At 45.5% G+C, this 19,760-nt stretch overlaps 1 protein-coding gene across 2 annotated transcripts in view; it reads right to left on the reverse strand.

Annotated features, from left to right (window-relative positions):
• smyd2b (SET and MYND domain containing 2b) overlaps positions 1-19,760 on the reverse strand; it is a 94,151-nt gene that overhangs the window by 36,893 nt on the left and 37,498 nt on the right. The window contains exons 2-4 of one of the 2 annotated variants that reach the window (XM_052098622.1): positions 2,683-2,746; positions 324-434; positions 192-252 (exon numbers count right to left, since the gene is read on the reverse strand). In XM_052098622.1, the coding sequence (XP_051954582.1) occupies positions 192-252; positions 324-434; positions 2,683-2,746 (236 nt within the window). The remainder of the gene's footprint in view (positions 1-191; positions 253-323; positions 435-2,682; positions 2,747-19,760) is intronic. The other variant, XM_052098624.1, reaches the window with a different exon arrangement.

The raw sequence follows: 19,760 nt of genomic DNA on the forward strand, positions 1-19,760 counted from the left end.
ACTTATTTCTAAGATGATATCTGGACATCACTCACATGTGACTTGATGAGGCCATGTGATAACAATGTAGCATCATAAACATTTAGGCAGTGTAAAGTGTGCAGTGCACACAGTAGTGAGTTGAACCATACTGTGTTCTATACTAAACTAAGCCTCTTTGTTAGATATGCTGAATGTGTTGTGGTACTTACGGGCTTCCATATCCCGCAGTAAGAGCAGATTTTCAGATGGGCCTCTCTCTCGCTGGTCTCTCTGTATCAGTAAACAACCGTCACACACTCAGCACTTCTCAAGATAGTGAGCTTAAACTGTTGGTATCTCACCTGTCTGGCAAGGATTCTGGCCACCAGTCGCACTGTCTCCGATGGACACCAGTTCTTCCCAAACACACACATTGCATGACACTCCAACTTGTGCATGGGCCAGTTATTTTTCTGTCAAGACAAAAATACTCATTAAGAACAAGATTAAAATTTACACTTATGCTGCAACAGTGGTGCCTGTTTTCTGTTATGTTTTAAATCTGATTTTGCAGACTTTTATTTTTTCTGAGTGGTTCCTTCTGAAGCCATTTTTTTATTTTTTTTGTCTCAGTTACGTCACAATACAATATCACATCTACTATAATAGACAGTTTTCATTTAAGAGGAACATTAAAATCATCATAGGTGAGTAATCAGAGGAAGCAGAGAAAAAAAATATTTTTAATTTTTTTCTATATATATATATATATATATATATATATATATATATATATATATACACACACTCACCTAAAGGATTATTAGGAACACCATACTAATACTGTGTTTGACCCCCTTTCGCCTTCAGAACTGCCTTAATTCTACGTGGCATTGATTCAACAAGGTGCTGAAAGCATTCTTTATAAATGTTGGCCCATATTGATAGGATAGCATCTTGCAGTTGATGGAGATTTGTGGGATGCACATCCAGGGCACGAAGCTCCCGTTCCACCACATCCCAAAGATGCTCTATTGGGTTGAGATCTGGTGACTGTGGGGGCCATTTAGTACAGTGAACTCATTGTCATGTTCAAGAAACCAATTTGAAATGATTCAAGCTTTGTGACATGGTGCATTATCCTGCTGGAAGTAGCCATCAGAGGATGGGTACATGGTGGCCATAAAGGGATGGACATGGCCAGAAACAATGCTCAGGTAGGCCGTGGCATTTAAACGATGCCCAATTGGCACTAAGGGGCCTAAAGTGTGCCAAGAAAACATCCCCTACACCATTACACTGATTTTGCAGACTTTTATTTTTTTCTGTGTGGTTGCTTCTGAAGCCATTTTTTTTTTTTTTGTCTAAGTTACGTCACAATACAATATCACATCTACTATAATAGACAGTTTTCATTTAAGAGGAACATTAAAATCATCATAGGTGAGTAATCAGAGGAAGCAGAGAAAAAAATTATTTTTAAACCCAGCTGTTCAAAAGTTATAAGCAACAGCAAAGTGAGTTTTTTTTTTACTGGTTACACTATAGAGTTTGGCCTTGAGTCCCCAAAACTGGACTGGGGGCTATATATACCCAGCCATCTCAGTGTGGCAAATTTCATAATGTTTCTGTGTACAGATCATAGTGCTTAAACTCTTATTGGGGAGAAAGATGTAGAATAACTAAATACCTGTATTAAAAATACCTGCAACCAGAAATGATTGGGGACAACCCTTTCAACTGTTCAATAAGCGCAAATCAATGACTGCTAGTACAGTAATAATTTAGGGGCAGTTCCCCTCTGGCTAAACAGCATGAGTATAATGCCAATATTAGTTATCTATGTTTAGTACAAGTCATGGATTAAATGAGTAAACTGAGTAAATGTTGGTGGCCAATGTTTAGGCAAAAGGATTTTGTATGAACTGTAAGATTAATGGCTCAATGTCTTTGAAGTCCATCCTGAATTAACTGTGGAAGTGCACATAGATGCAGTGTTCTTTTGTTATTTGGCTGATGAACACTTCATTTGCCATTCATTCATTGTCAGTGTATTCCATTTTAAGCAAGTGTAATCCATCCGATGACCAAGATCATGCAGGCAGAGGTCAGTGAGGTGCAGCATAGTCCAGCTGGGAGCGTTTCATTTCGGTGAAGTCCATCCTAAGTCCAAGGTTCAGGCAGTGGCCAATGAAGTATCCCATGTCTTACGATCTGCGTGGCAGCAGTTCATCCTCTGTGAAGTCTGTCTGCGCCACTTAGTTGACATGTCAAACCAAAGATACTTGTCTAGTTAAGAGTAAGCACACATAAATGTTGGGAATTTTTTTGAACTAGAGGTGGCGCTGTCTTCAAACTGTTCTGGTAAACTCAGGACATGATGACAATGTTGCACCCCAGTAAAGACAGTAAAGCCAAAATTGGGGAAAATGGTATTGCTGTGACCCGAGATAATCCTCATGACCCAAGGAATCCATAGACACAAACTTTATGATTTTACGACATACGGTTCAAAGGTTACGGGCAACAATAGCCATCTATTGCTAAAATAGCTGAAAGTGGCTGTACATTAAAATTTGAAAGTCACATTAAAAATAAGGTGGATACAGATATTGACTTTCAGAAATGGGTAAGGGTTAGTCTGTAATAATTACACCTTTATATTATTACCTTTATATTAAATACACTTATTTGTTTGTGTGTTTGTGTGTTATATATTACCTGACAGTTCACATTGCAGTAGAACGCTTTCTTACACTTTCCACATTTTGCAAGACCCTTTTTCCTGCACGTGAGAAAAACACACCACCACCAATGAGCATTGAAACTCACAGAATAAACACACACACACACACACACACACACACACTCATTGATGGGCCATTAGACTGCTTTTGAAAAGCAGCTGTCTCTCCTAAGCAGTTGTCAGAATAAGTGTGGTGTCAATTTAACAACTATAACTGACTCACTGGCTGAGAGCTCGACAGTGATTGGACGACAGCTTTCAAACATTCTGCACTATTTTTAGATGTGACCTTTCAGAGCTTATCTGCTATTCATGTCAGAAAGGAGAGATAAATGTAAAACTAGAGAAGTGCACAAACTCCAATAATTAAATCAGAGTTCTTAAACCTTTTCAGACCAAGGTTGATAGAGAGACGGAGCAGGGACCCCCTGTCACATATTATATAAGCTGTGTTGCTTTTTAAGCCTGCCCTATAATAAATAAAGTGTAGAGCACCATATTAATTAATTTATATACTTGTTTTATGACACAACATTACAAAGTCATTATAATAATCATTATTAATGTACAGAATCTTGTTCATAGAGTTGTCATGATACCAAAATCTCAGTAATATAATGTAATGTAAGTAATACATTAAAACAATGGCATGTTGAATAAATTAATAAAATATTGCTTTATGTTTTTTAAAGTAATTATTCAGGTAAACAGTGATAATAATAAAGAAGATCAGTGATAAAACTAAGAAATTCAGAGCATTGAGTGGTTTTCTTTTCAATATAGCAGTGAGTGTTTTTCTTGTCAATAATGTTATCTGATTAATATTAAAAACATACTGTAATAGACAGCCACAGCAAATGCAAAGATTCTGAAATGGTAAGTTACTCCAAAAAATCTTTAAACAATCAAGTCTGAGTTGAGTCCAAGTCCAAAAGGGGCAGGAGTTGGACTCAAGACAGAGTCCATAACAGGCCAAGTCCGAGTCGAGTCTGAATGAATCTGTTCATGAATATAAATTCTACGTTTTTCTTGTAACAAAAACACATCTGTTGCCTTTCATATATATTTCAGAATTAAAGCATATGCTTTAGGTGTATGAAGACAAAACTGTCCTTCAACACAATTCTTATTGCGTTCTGTTGACATTTCAATTATTTGTTGCTTTTTCCCCTCCACTCAAACATAGACTAAAGAATGTGAAAGCTGCATTAGTCATTACAACCAAGGTTATTATGTTTCAAATTTTATTTAGTTTTTATTTCTACTTCATTTTCAATTTGTCAATTAAATTTAATTTAGTTTTATTTAAAATTACCCCTATCTAAAGAAATAGTCTATACTGAGATTTCTTTCTGAATATTTTTTCTCTGTCTGCCAACTGATTTGAGATAATACAGTACATACAAATGAGTCAACACAGTAGTAATTAGCACTTTCTGAGAAGTTATGTCTCACGATTTGATTGCAAATGCTACATCCAAAAACACTGGAAAACACTGATGTATCCATGATGCGTCAGCAGCTGCCACAGAAGATAAAAAAAAATATATATATATATATATATATATATATATATATATATACACTCACCTAAAGGATTATTAGGAACACCATACTAATACTGTGTTTGACCCCCTTTCGCCTTCAGAACTGCCTTTATTCTACGTGGCATTGATTCAACAAGGTGCTGAAAGCATTCTTTAGAAATGTTGGCCCATATTGATAGGATAGCATCTTGCAGTTGATGGAGATTTGTGGGATGCACATCCAGGGCACGAAGCTCCCATTCCACCACATCCCAAAGATGCTCTATTGGGTTGAGATCTGGTGACTGTGGGGGCCATTTAGTACAGTGAACTCATTGTCATGTTCAAGAAACAAATTTGAAATGATTCGAGCTTTGTGACATGGTGCATTATCCTGCTGGAAGTAGCCATCAGAGGATGGGTACATGGTGGCCATAAAGGGATGGACATGGCCAGAAACAATGCTCAGGTAGGCCGTGGCATTTAAACGATGCCCAATTGGCACTAAGGGGCCTAAAGTGTGCCAAGAAAACATCCCCCACACCATTACACCACCACCACCAGCCTGCACAGTGGTAACAAGGCATGATGGATCCATGTTCTCATTCTGTTTACGCCAAATTCTGACTCTACCATCTGAATGTCTCAACAGAAATCGAGACTCATCAGACCAGGCAACATTTTTCCAGTCTTCAACTGTCCAATTTTGGTGAGCTCTTGCAAATTGTAGCCTCTTTTTCCTATTTGTAGTGGAGATGAGTGGTACCCGGTGGGGTCTTCTGCTGTTGTAGCCCATCCGCCTCAAGGTTGTGCGTGTTGTGGCTTCACAAATGCTTTGCTGCATACCTCGGTTGTAACGAGTGGTTATTTCAGTCAAAGTTGCTCTTCTATTAGCTTGAATCAGTCGGCCCATTCTCCTCTGACCTCTAGCATCAACAAGACATTTTCGCCCACAGGACTGCCGCATACTGGATGTTTTTCCCTTTTCACACCATTCTTTGTAAACCCTAGAAATGGTTGTGCGTGAAAATCCCAGTAACTGAGCAGATTGTGAAATACTCAGACCGGCCCGTCTGGCACCAACAACCATGCCATGCTCAAAATTGCTTAAATCACCTTTCACCTTTCTTTCCCATTCTGACATTCAGTTTGGAGTTCAGGAGATTGTCTTGACCAGGACCACACCCCTAAATGCATTGAAGCAACTGCCATGTGATTGGTTGATTAGATAATTGCATTAATGAGAAATTGAACAGGTGTTCCTAATAATCCTTTAGGTGAGTGTATATATTATATTTAATATAATAATATATAATAATACATTTATTTTATAGTCTATAATTAAATTATAAACAAAACATTTCACTGTTCAAATTATCCTAATATTTTATTGTGCATGGTTGAATTTTGTGAATGGTGGACAAATGCTATAAAAGAATGTATTTTAAGCAGTTCGTCAAAGCTTTGAAAATAGTATTCATTACGCCTAAAAAGACTTACTATCCAATATTAATACTATTTTTAGATATTTTTATTTTGACATGCTGTTTTAAGTAAACTATGAGACATATGATGTGGGTGACTTGACTCAATGAAGCTCTTGATTTTAAGTTTTTAACCATGCAAACTGCAATGCGAGCACCATCTTGGCTGTACAAACACCACAAACAATTTTACCAGTGGTAAGGTCCTGTGTTGTGTGATCTGCCTTGTTTAGTTTCTATTACAATGGATACATACCCGTCTTTATGTTTTCGTCGTGCCAGCTGCCTCAGCAGTCGATGTTATACAGTAGTCTCTGTAGTAACATTCAAGTGTATTGGTTGACTGATGAGTGTGCCTGTGCACGTGCGTATGTGTGTTTGTGTTTGCTTAAACAGTGAAACAACTCTGACTACAGCTGCATGCAGACAGAGATGTGTTCATTAATTTCTGTTTTGTTATTTAGTTTTATATTTTTTTCATTGCATCACAAATGTCATGGACACTTGGAGGCTTAATTCTGAGTCAAGTCTGAGTAAAAATGCATCCGAGTCCGTGGCAAGTCCAAGTCCATTAAAATTGGACTCGTGACACGGACTTGAGTCCAAATTCGAGTACCCCAACTCTAGGTATCGGAGTAGAAGTACATGCACTCAAATAAGCATGTTAGCATTTGAAAGCAGCCGTGTGTCAGTCAGACAGCATGCCGGTACCAGTCGGTACTCTGTACTCCAGTACTATTAAAAGACTGGTATCTGTTTTGTTTGCTGGCACTTAGTTTTGACATCCCTACTTGTACATTACATTGTAATTTTAATATGGGTTACTGTAGTGGGGAACTTGCAATGAAGCATTAAGCTTTGGTTAAAGGGATAGTTCACCACAGTACTCACCTCTGTGTATGACTTTCTTTTTTTTATTAAAGTGATAGTTCACCCAAAAATAATATTTGTCTCATTATTTACTTACCCTCATGATATCCCAGGTGTATATGACTTTCTTTCTTCACCAAAACATAGAAAAATCTTAGCTCAGTAGGTCCTTAAAATCCAAGTGAATGGAGATTTCTCTTTTGAAGCTCCAAAAGTCACAGACAGTCAGCAGTTAAATAAATGTATTGCATTAATTTATGCAATGTAAAGCAATGTGATCACTTTTGGTTCAAAATAAGATTAATATTTAAGTTCTTTTTAACTATAATCCAACGTGAGGGAAAGCTTGCCATGATCTCACTTTTACCACTCAGTTGAGATATCCAGGATAAGGACACAAATGCAATAAGTAGAGAAACGGTTAAAAACAGAATTAAACAAATTAAACCTCCTTCTCACTTAAAACAGTGCTGATCTTCCAGCTGTGATGCACATGCTTCAGTTCTCGCATATTTCAAATGCCAATGCAATTATGTCACACGAGCATAACTCTCCTGACCAGAAGCATGATTTAGAGTTAAAAAAGTACTTCAATATTTATCTTTTTCTTACCAAAAGCAATCGTGTTGCTTTAGAAGACATTAATTTAACATATGATGTCATATGGATGACATTTATGCTGACTGTCTCTGATTTTTGGAGCTTCAAAAGAGAAATCTCCATTCACTTGAATTTTAAGGACCTACTGAGCTAAGATATTTTTCTATTTTTATTCATATGTCTTCTGGTGAAAAAAGAGCATTGCTGTTGGATCTACGGTGCATTGCCAGCGGCTTTCTCCCTCCTCTGCACGCCAGTGCAGTCTAAAAGAGCTTTATTTTCTCTAAGAGTTAACGCATTGCGTCAAACGTCTTTTTAAAGACGTGTCTTTGTCAAGATGCCCTTCCTCCACTGCGTTGTTCCTGGATGTGGCAGATATCTCTCCACTTCTGATGGTCATAGGTGCTGCCTTGTGTGTCTGGGTCGCGATCACACTGAGGCAGCCTTTGTGGATGGCTTATGTACTCATTGCGAGAACGCCACTCCAGCCCCCCCCCCACCCGCGTTGCTCCTTCTTCCCACGGGATTAAGAACGACCCGGCTGGCGATGGAGGTGATTTGGGGATTCAGCGGGCGCAGTTTCGCCGGGTAAATTCCCACGAACCACCAGCCCCCCCATCACCCTCGATTGCTTCCGTCCGGGCTCGACGTGAGACCGGCTTGCCTCATAGCCAGTCTGATGTCTCTGTTGGCACCATGGAGCAGGATGATGATGTCGGCACTCCATCCGAGAGCGTTGTGGTGTCTGACGTGGCATCTTCGGGTTTGACCACCCAGTTCGAGGCCCAGGTCGCCATGAGCATGGAACTGGACTGGAACCCTCCGTCCTTCCCTCAACACTCATGGCTAGATGATTGGTTCCTCGGGTCAGGGTTCCTTTCTTCATGGAGGTGCACGACAAATTAATGAGGTCGTGGAGGGCACCGTTTACTGCCCGGAACTGACCTACTTACTTGTCCGCTCTCACTACCCGTGACGGCCCCCCATCTCACAAACCTTCTCAAGGACCCCGAAGGCTCCCAAGCGTTTCTGAGAAGGACCACCAAGGGGACTAGATGTTCGCACAGGAGCTGGTAGCCAGACCACTCCTACCCCCGGTGGAGGGCCTGGAGGAGAATCCTTGGTTTCCGTTTTTTCATTTGCCAAAGAACAATTTCCTCATCCCCTGTGTCACCTAGCCGGTGCCCGCAAACAGCGTTCTCATGGCATCCCGGCATCAAACCTTTACATGCAAAGTGGCACTCTGGACGTAGAAACTTCACCTCCACATCCACGTCTGTACAGCATTCACAAACCCGGCCAGACAGTTCTGACAAGTCCAAAGGACGCCTCACTAGGACCTCCTCCTCAGTCACTAACCTGCCCCCTACCGGGTACACAGAGCAAGGTAAGTGCCTTGAGTTTTTTCTCAGCACTCATGCCTCAGGATGCAACTTTGCCTCCAGACGTAACACTACCTGCTTCCCGCTGCTGCGAAGCCCCACCGGGTATGTCAAAAGCGATAGTCCCTTTAGTGCCCCTCACGCAGAGCGGGTAGGAGCATCTCTTTTCTCTGCATGGAGTTAGACTCAGTCTCAATGATAGCCCGCTTCACAAAGGAGTGTGCGCAGTCAGTGTTGAATTGCCTCTCGTCATTGAAAATAGGCAGTGCGGTCCCTCTAAAACAGTTTCAGAGTCTCCTGGGGCATATGGAATCCTCAGCCGCGTCGCTAGGGTTGATACATATGAGACCGCTCCAGCACTGGCTTCTGACTCGAGTCGCGAGATGGGCATGGTGCTGTGGCATTTATCGTGTGACCCCCCCCCCTCTGCCACCAGTTATTCAACCCCTGGACAGACTTCTGTTTTCTGCAGACAGGAGTCCCCCTGCTGCAGGTGTCCTGATCACCACAGTTGCCTCCAAACAGTACACTCTGGTACTCCCTCAGGTCGGAGGCAAGGAAACGCTCTCTCCAAACAGAGGCTGGCCCACTGGGTAGTCGACGCATTGCATTGGCCTATCAGACCCCCTTGCAGGTTCGAGCACAATCTACAAGGAGTGTGGCATCCTCGTGGGCACTGGCCAACGGCACCTCTCTAGCAGACATCTGTAGAGCCGTGGGCTGGGCAACAACCAATACTTTTGCGAGATTCTACAATCTCTGGTTTGACTGACCAGGTATACCACTTGCGCTAGCACCGTTCCCCTCATTGAAGGCGAATACGTGTGCTTTTAATCCCAGGTGAGTCCTCAAACTCAAGCTCCCTTGATGTTCTTCCTCCCCAGCCCTCTGGCTCGCGAATTCAACTGAGAAATTCCCGACAAGACCCACTACGGGTACTAGTTACTCTGTACTGGAATAGTTGCTCCATAGGTGCCGGTTATCACGGTAACCCCCTGCGATTTTTTTTCTGTGGTACGGTCCCCTTGTCATGCGGACCCTCGTCTCGCTTGGGCAGTCCCCTCTGCCCCATTCCGCTCCTCCCTAATTAGGCAGGATCTACCACCACGCCACTTCCATGTGTGGCGTAACAGGCCCACGTGACATATTTGCCATCAAAGCGCAGCACATCATCTGGGTCTTCCAAAAGTGTTTCCACCATAGCTTTTCTGCATTTTGTATTACTAAGAAATGTAGCGCTATTCTCTGATAAAGCTACAGTTGTGACACATAGTATTGTAATGTGACTGTAACTGTTGGCTTTCAAATAAGTTTTCAGTTAGGATGCCAGTGGGGCTACCCTAAAGTAATGACACTTTATAAGATTTTGGGCAAGTTAGGATGCTTCTGTAATGCTCTTTTCCTATCTGATGTTAAGATAAGATTTAATAAGACATGCATTTAAAGAAATGTTGTAACTTTTTCCTAAATTAGATCCTTACTGAAATGTGCATGGTAACCAAGCAGATAAAATAGAATTCAAAAGTTAGGATCTTTCTGTAATATGCCCCCCTATATTATATTTTTGTGTGCTTTTGAAGCTTGAAGAGGTGGTCGCCATAATCTGCCATTCTATGACGTCACAGAGCACAAACATGTTTCAAAATCTTTCTCTTTGTGTTAAGAAAAAGAAAGAAAGACATATGGGGTTATAACACAGGGGTATGTAAACAATGACTGCATTTTCTTTTTTGGGTAAACTAACCCTTTAAATGTTTGGTTGCTTTACACATTTGCATTATTCACAAACATTTGTTTCAGATCAAACAATTTGTGTACTCCCCCAGTCCTGCCGCAGAGTCCCTGTTGAAGACCCTTGCATTAAACGAATGAGTTAAAGCACCCCCTTTGAACCGGGACTGTGGCCAGATGAGAAAGTCCACTCCTCTCTCACACCCCAATTCACTTGGAAAGAAACCTGCTCCATGTCTACACCATAGCTACATCTGTTCCCAGTTATCACTCTACTCAAGCTCTTTCAATGTTTTTTCTTTTTTTCATTTTTTATAAAAGGTTTTAACTTAATGGAAGGATACAGCCCGCGGACGGGCCTGTAAATGTAAAAAAAATAAAATATGCGATGCACAAAACTGCTGTGTGTACATTGGTACACATGCCACATATCTTTGGAAAGTTACATTTCTTGATTGTCTATTGATATTAAACCATTTTAAGATACAATCACAACAGCAGGTACAATCTATATCTTTGTCAGACAGCCAACATGTAAACAAACAATAACAAAATTTAGGCAACTCACCTATGAAGCCTCATAGTAGTCCACTGATCCATAACTTCCTGACAAAAACGGTGTTGTTAATTTGTCAAATGTCCAAACGATCAAATCAAGTAAAATATTTAGTCCAAATCACATTATTACATCAATAAATATCCACAGACTCTTGTTGCATCATTTCAAAGTACCTGGCAGCTGTGCCTAATCTTTCACATATTCTCGATCATAACTTCAGTTCAGATGTAAACATTTCCTATATCCGGTATCAAAATGGATGCTGCACTCTGACCTTTCGAATGACACCTCATTTGACCCAATAGGAGCTTCCATGTCCTGTCCAAAGCCTTCAATAGCCAACCACAGTCTGTGTCGCATGTAAGTGCCTCCCCCCATTCCTTTGTGTAAAGATCAAGCCAATTACAGCCAAGTGTGAAGATGACAAGCACATCGTATAGCCAATGAAATTCTGAAAACATTGATATGCGGCTTTAGTGGGAAGTTTCAAGAATGTTTCTCTAAAGCGTGAGCGTAAAGTTTACTTGCATTACCAAATTCTTTTTGCGTCTGTGCGCAAAAGCTGAAGAGTGCCGTTTTGGAGCTGTTTACACATTTGCAGATTGAACAATGGTGAAACGCACGAGGAAAACAAGATTTTCACTCCAGGATGTGTCGGAAGAATGCACTCGTCGTGAAAGCGATGAATCTGGAGATGAAATTTCTGAGAAAAATACAGATGAATTGGCATATGTTGATTCTGAAGCAGAGGAAATGTTTCTGGAGGGAGGAGACATTACTCTGGACAAGTAAGTGTTTTTTTGTATTTTATAACATGTATATTCCGCATAAATAAGCTTTACTACACATTTTGTAGTTACCTTTTGTCGCGTGTTTCCCCAGTGAGTGTTTTGAACTGTTTGAGGGAGTTGTGTTACTTTGTGTGTGTGTGAGGCTTTAGTTCGTTGTTTGATGCAGATCTAGCTATTTTAGCGTGGTATATAGATGTTTTCATTGCCAAAGCATACAGTATTTACAGTAAATATACACACACGAATATATATTTACATACTTGAAAAGAAAAACTATATATACACGTTGAATATGAGATTGTGATTGTGCGTGTGTGATTTTTTTTTTATTACGCCTTTGTTTCATTGTTTGATGCAGATCTAGCTATTTTAGCGTGGTATATAGATGTTTTCATTGCCAAAGCATACAGTATTTACAGTAAATATACATACACTAATATATATTTACATACTTGAAAAGAAAATCGATATATACACATTGAATATGAGATTGTGATTGTGCGTGTGTGATTTATTTTTTTATTACGCCTTTGTTTCATTGTTTGATGCAGATCTAGCTATTTTAGCGTGGTATATAGATGTTTTCATTGCCAAAGAATGCAGTATTTACAGTAAATACAGGAATATATATTTACACACTCGAAAACAAATATATATATAAGTTGAATATAAGAATATAAGTTTGGGGGAGGTGTGTGTGTTTTATTATGTAAATTGCTGAGATGTGAGGAAGCAAGCTGTAAAAAGGTAGAATACAGAAAAGATGGAAAAGTTTTGTCTAGCTCTGTAAATTACATTTATTTTTTTACTTTCACTATAGGCAATTATCTGATGAACCACGGGATTGAGGACGGTGCGAGTGGCGCTGGAGGCGATTTGGGGGCGGCAGCGGGTGCGGCTCCGTCGGGTACCAGAGACCCGCGGACCACCCGTTCCCCAGCATGCTCGTTGACTCCCGTCCGTGCTCCAGGCAACAGCGGCTCGCCTCACAGCCAGCCTACCTATCCCCTAGAGCGCGAAGCGGATGAGCTCGCCGCTGCATTGGAGAGTGCGCCGTCTGACGCAGATGACTCCATGGGCTGCCTCCTTCAGGCCAGCACCCCCAGGCTGAGGCTGACGCTCAGATGTCCGACATGCTTTCCCGGGCCGCCGCCAGCGTGGGCTTGGACTGGAACCCTCCATCATCCCCACAGCCATCGCAGTTGGATGACTGGTTCCTGGGGTCTGGGCGCCGCCCACGGCCATGCCCCCCCCCCAGTCCCGTTTTTCCCGGAGGTGCATGATGAGCTGACATCGCTGTGGAGAGCGCCTTTCACCTCTCGCAAAGCCGCTCGCTCATCCGATCTCGCTACCCTCGATGGCGGAGCGGTTCACGGATACACGACGATTCCCCCGGTGGATAGAGCTGTTGCGCTTCACCTATGCCCCGGAAACCCTACCACCTGGCAAGGTCGCCCTGTACTCCCCTCCAAGGCCTGTAGGACAACATCCTCGCTGACAGCGAAGGCCTACAGCGCCGCTGGACAAGCTGCTTCCGCCCTGCACGCCATGGCCCTCCTGCAAGTCCACCAGGCCAAGGCGCTCAAAGAATTCCACGTGGGTAGCCCTGATCCCTGATTCCATGTGGGTAGCCCTGATCCCTGATGTGCTGCAGGAACTGCGCTCAGCAACCGACCTCGCCCTCAGAGCCACGAAGGTCACAGCGCAGTCACTCGGGCAGGCAATGGCCACCCTCGTGGTCCAGGAACGACACCTGTGGCTGAACTTGGTCGAGATGCGTGACACTGATAAGACTCGCTTTCTCGACGCCCCAGTCTCCCAGTTCGGCCTCTTCGGCGACACCGTCGAGGACGTTACCTAGCAGTTCTCCGCGGTGAAGAAACAGATGGAGGCGATCTCCCAGATCCTGCCCCGCCACAAGTCTGCCGCCTCAGGCCATGCCCCGGCTGCTCGCCGAGGGCGTCCCCCTGCAAAGAAACAACAGGCTGCTCCGCCTCAACCTGGGCCCAGCTCTCAACCCAAACGAAGAACGCCCCGCAGGAAGCCGACGCCCCCCGTCTCACGGACCCCCTCGAGGACCCGGAAGGCTCCCAGGTGCTCCTGAGACGGACGACCCAGAGCCCAAGACATTAGCTCCGGAGATGGTAAGACCGCTCCGTCCCCCAGTGGAGGGCCGGGAGGACAATTTTGTTTTGAATACATTTCATTTGCCGCTCCCCTTAACAGGGGCAGCGGTACCCAAATTCTCAATAAAAGAGCTATTTCCTTTGCCTCTGGGTCATCTGGCCCGCAAATGCCGTTCTCACGGCACTCTGCCCCCAGATCTCAACAGTCCCGGCATGCTGGACGTGGCCACAGGTCCGTATACAGCCCCACGACTGCCCCCAGGCCGGCCGGTTCTGACGAGTCCAGAGGACGCCACCATAAGACCTCCTCCTCAGTCACTAAACCGCCCCCTGCCGGGTACGCAGAGCAAGGTAAGTGCTTCGACACATTACCTGCTCCGCCCCGCTGCAAAGCCCCGCCGGGTACGTTGAAAATACTCGTCCCCTTGGTGCCCCTAGCACGGAGATTGGATGCGTGGCTTTCACTTCCCAACCCGTCACGCTGGCTGGCCGGACCATCCGACTCGTTTACGCAATTCTATTTGCCAGGCCCCCGCCCCCCTTCGCTGGGCGTCCGCTTCACCGCAGTGAAGCGGCGAACATGCCCAATCCCTGCGCGCGCAGATCGCTACTCTTCTACTCAAAGACGCGATAGAGCCTGTCCCTCCAACCGAAATGAAGAAGGGTTTCTACAGCCCTTACTTCGTTGTACCCAAGAAAGGCAGAGGCTTACAACCAATCTTGGACCTGCGAGTTTTAAACCGAGCACTGCTCAAACTCCCGTTCAAAATGCTCACGCTAAAGTGTATCTTAACAGGCGTCAGGCACCTAGATTGGTTTGCAGCGGTAGACCTGAAGGACGTGTACTTCCACGTCTGAATTCTGCCGTGACACCGACCCTTCCTACCGTTCGCGTTCAACGGCCAGGCATTCCAGTACAAAGTCCTCCCCTTCGGCATGTCTCTGTCCCCTCGCGTCTTCACGAAAGTCGTAGAGGCAGCTCTTGCCCCGCTCTGAGAAGCCGGCATCCGCATACTCAGCTACCTCGATGACTGGCTCATACTGGCCCACTCCCGAGAGTTACTATGCACTCACAGAGACCAGGTGCTCAAGTCAACCGAGAAAAGAGCAAACTCACTCCGGTTCAGAGCATCTCCTTTCTCGGCATGGAGTTGGACTCAGTCTCAATGTCCGCACGTCTCACCAACGAGCATGCACAGTCGGTGCTGAAATGCCTCGCAAAGTTCAAGCCAGGCACAACGATCCCTCTAAAACTCTTCCAGAGGCTCCTGGGGCATATAGCATCCTCCGCCGCAGTCACGCCGCTGGGGTTGATGCATATGAGACCGCTTCAGCACTGGCTTCAGGCTCGAGTCCCGAGACGAGTGATAATCACCCCCGCATGCCGCCAAACACTCAAACCCTGGACAGACCTCTGCTTTCTACGGGCAGGAGTGCCCCTGCAGCAGGTGTCCCGATGCGTCCTGGTCACTACCGACGCATCCAAATCGGGTTGGGGCACCGTTTGCAATGGGCACGCAGCTGCGGGCCTTTGGAGAGGGGCCCCGCTGCGCTGGCATATCAATTGCCTAGAGTTGTTGACTGTTTTCTTTGCCCTGCGACAGTTCCTCCCGTTAATTCGAGACAAACATGTCCTAATCAGGTCAGACAGCACCACTGCGGTAGCGTACATAAATCGCCAAGGCGGCGTACGCTCCCGCCACATGTCACGACTCGCCCGTCGTCTCCTCCTTTGGAGCCAGCAGCAAATCAGGTCGCTGTGTGCCACTCACATCCCCGGCAAACTCAATGTGGTAGCGGACGCGCTGTCATAACAACGCTTGCCCAGTGGAGAGTGGAGGCTTCACCCCCAGTCGGTTCAGCTGATTTGGGAACGATTCGGCAAGGCCCAGGTAGACCTGCTTGCCTCCCGAGAGACCTTCCACTGCCCGCTCTGGTATGGCCGGACAGAGGCTCCCCTCGGGGCAGACGCACTGGCACACAGCTGGCCCACGGGGCTGCGCAAGTATGCATTTCCCCCAGTGAGCCTTCTTGCACAGGTGCTGTGCAAGGTCAGGGAGGACGAGGAGCAAGTCACACTAGTGGCTCCATACTGGCCCAACCGGGCCTGGTTCTCGGACCTCATACTCCTTGCTACAGCCCCTCCCTGGCGAATTCCCCTGAGGAAGGACCTTCTTTCTCAGGGGCAGGGCACACTCTGGCATCCGCATCCAGACCTCTGGAAACTCCACGTCTGGTCCCTGGATGGGACGCAGAAGATCTAGCTGGCCTACCACCTACTGTCTTAGACATGATCAACCAAGCCAGAGCCCCTTCCACCAGGCAGCTCTACGCCCTGAAGTGGTGCTTGTTTGCAAATTGGAGTTCTTCCCGGGCTGAAGACCCACAGAGGTGTGCAGTTAGGTCATTGCTCCTATTCCTGCAGGAGAGGTTGGAGGGGAGGCTGTCCCCGTCCACCTTGAAGGTGTATGTTGCTGCTATCGCGGCCCACCACGACGCAGTAGATGGCAAGTCCCTTGGTAAGCACGACTTAATCATCAGGTTCCTAAGAGGTGCCCGGAGGTTAAATCCCTCCCGGCCAAGCCTGTTCCCCTCCTGGGACCTCTCGGTAGTCCTCGCGGGCCTCCACAGACCTCCCTTTGAGCCGCTAGAATCAGTTGGACTCAGGGCCCTTTCTCTTAAGACTACCCTGCTGATCGCGCTCGCCTCCATCAAGAGGGTTGGGGACCTGCAAGCGTTCTCTGTCAGCGACACTTGCCTGGAGTTCGGTCTGGCAGACACTCATGTGATCCTAAGACCGCGACCGGGCTACGTGCCCAAGGTTCCTACCACGCCCTTCAGAGACCAGGTAGTGAACCTGCAAGCGCTGCCCTGGGAGGAGGCAGACCCAGCCCCATCGTTGCTGTGTCCGGTACGTGCTTTGCGTACCTATCTGGACCGCACGCAGAGCTTTAGACACTCTGAGCATCTCTTTGTATGCTTTGGGGGACAGCGGAAAGGAAACGCTGTCTCCAAACAGAGGCTTTCCCACTGGGTAGTAGATGTCATTTCACTGGCTTATCACACTCAGGCCGTGCCCCCCCCTTTGCGGGTCCGAGCTCACTCAACAAGGAGTGTTGCGTCCTCTTGGGCACTGGCCAGGGGTACCTCCCTGGCAGACATTTGTAGGGTAACGGGTTGGGCGACACCCAACACATTTACGAGATACTATAATCTCAGGGTTGAGTCAGTTTCATCCCGTGTTTTCTCAGGTCCGAGCCAGTAGAACTCGGTAACACGCTGATGGGCTGACCGGGTGAATCGCTTGCATATACGCCCTTTCCCTCGCTTGAGGTAAAACTGTGCGTCTTTTTTCCCAGGAGATTTCACTCAACTCGAATCCCTGGTCGATTCCTCCCTAGCCCTCATGGGTTCGGTGGAGGAACTTGCCGACCCAATCCACTGCGGGTACTCAAATCTACCCTGTACTGGAATAGGTGCTCCACAGGGTGAGGACTCCTACGTGGACTCCCCCTGTGTGTATTTTCCGCGATACGGTCCCCTTACGAGCGGACCCGTGTTTTCCTTGGGTAAGTTCTGGCTGCCCTTTGGTCGCCGTGTGTAGCAACTCCCCCCTCGCTGTAGCTGGATCTACCACCGCACCACTTCCACGTGTCGCCTAAAAACACATGTGATGTATTCACCACCTTACCTCCCCAGCTGGGTAGGGGTGGTCTCCGCAGGGTCTTTTCCCCCTGAAAGAATAGGAACTTGGGTAAGACCCCCTTCCCTCAGTGCGTGTAAGGGCCCCGGCTGTCTATTGCTCTATGCGAGAAACATAGAGAGAAAAGAGGCCCAGCCAGGCTTGGCCTGTTCCCAGGTTGGCAAGTGTCACCTTGTTCCCCTGTCAGGGTAACCAAAAGGATTCCGCCGACTTTTGTGGGGCATTGGGGAAGGGTACGTGTAGTCTGATATAGCTGGTCGTCTGGCATGTAAAAAACACCTGCCCGCTCCTGTGTCAGATCATGTACATGGCTCAACAAATGGCGTAATTTAAATTGGACCCCTAGTGTCGCTTCTCCGACACAACGTGGGGAGAGCGACAGAAGGGGAACGTCTAGGTTACGAATGTAACCTCCGTTCCCCGATGGAGGGAACGAGACGTTGTGTCCTTCCCGGCCACGTCGCTGAGCCGAGCCGCTGTAGTGGCCGGACCATTTCCGGCTCCTCAGAAAAATCCTGAATGAACTCTAGTATTTGCCTCGCCTTTGTACCCGTATGTCCGGGGGCGGGGTATGCAAATACTAGCTGCCATTCTCATTGGCCTTTTTTCATAGATCAGAGGTATATTCGGTGGCTCAAGAGAGACCCCTAGTGTCGCTTCTCTGACACAACGTCTCGTTCCCTCCATGGGGGAACGGAGGTTACATTCGTAACCTAGACGTTATCAGACTTTAACTGAAAAAAGCCCAAATGTCAAGGCATATCAAAACTTCTCCAGGGCACAAAACACCCTCAGACCCCAGAGGGTTAAGATTCACACCACTACAATTGTATATATATATATATATATATATATATATATATATATATATAGCTATATTATTATTATTAACATACACTCACCTAAAGGATTATTAGGAACACCTGTTCAATTTCTCATTAATGCAATTATCTAATCAACCAATCACATGGCAGTTGCTTCAATGCATTTAGGGGTGTGGTCCTGGTCAAGACAATCTCCTGAACTCCAAACTGAATGTCAGAATGGGAAAGAAAGGTGATTTAAGCTCTTTTGAGCGTGGCATGGTTGTTGGTGCCAGACGGGCCGGTCTGAGTATTTCACAATCTGCTCAGTTACTGGGATTTTCACGCACAACCATTTCTAGGGTTTACAAAGAATGGTGTGAAAAGGGAAAAACATCCAGTATGCGGCAGTCCTGTGGGCGAAAATGCCTTGTTGATGCTAGAGGTCAGAGGAGAATGGGCCGATTGATTCAAGCTGATAGAAGAGCAACTTTGCCTGAAATAACCACTCGTTACAACCGAGGTATGCAGCAAAGCATTTGTGAAGCCACAACATGCACAACCTTGAGACGGAGGGGCTACAACAGCAGAAGACCCCACCGGGTACCACTCATCTCCACTACAAATAGGAAAAAGAGGCTACAATTTGAAAGAGCTCACCAAAATTGGACAGTTGAAGACTGGAAAAATGTTGCCTGGTCTGATGAGTCTCGATATCTGTTGAGACATTCAGATGGTAGAGTCAGAATTTGGTGTAAACAGAATGAGAACATGGATCCATCATGCCTTGTTACCACTGTGCAGGCTGCTGGTGGTGGTGTAATGGTGTGGGGGATGTTTTCTTGGCACACTTTAGGCCCCTTAGTGCCGATTGGGCATCGTTTAAATGCCACGGCCTACCTGAGCATTGTTTCTGACCATGTCCATCCCTTTATGGCCACCATGTACCCATCCTCTGATGGCTACTTCCAGTAGGATAATGCACCATGTCACAAAGCTCGAATCATTTCAAATTGGTTTCTTGAACATGACAATGAGTTCACTGTATTAAAATGGCCCCCACATTCACCAGATCTCAACCCAATAGAGCATCTTTGGGATGTGGTGGAACGGGAGCTTCGTGCCCTGGATGTGCATCCCACAAATCTCCATCAACTGCAAGATGCTATCCTATTAATATGGGCCAACATTTCTAAAGAATGCTTTCAACACCTTGTTGAATCAATGCCACGTAGAATTAAGGCAGTTCTGAAGGCGAATTGGGGTCAAACACAGTATTAGTATGGTGTTCCTAATAATCCTTTAGGTGAGTGTATAAGTTTGAACTATTTATATTGGTAAGTATGTATGGGCTGTTTTAACCCAAATCAGCAGATGCAATTGGATACATTTATAGAAATCTATGTCATGTTTGTGCGTTATTCATAGGGAATTTGCAAGCACTATATATTATTAGCCTTTATGAATTTTCAAAATTT

This window comes from Xyrauchen texanus, chromosome 30, assembly GCF_025860055.1.
Source record: "Xyrauchen texanus isolate HMW12.3.18 chromosome 30, RBS_HiC_50CHRs, whole genome shotgun sequence".
NCBI classification, from domain to species: Eukaryota; Metazoa; Chordata; class Actinopteri; order Cypriniformes; family Catostomidae; genus Xyrauchen; species Xyrauchen texanus.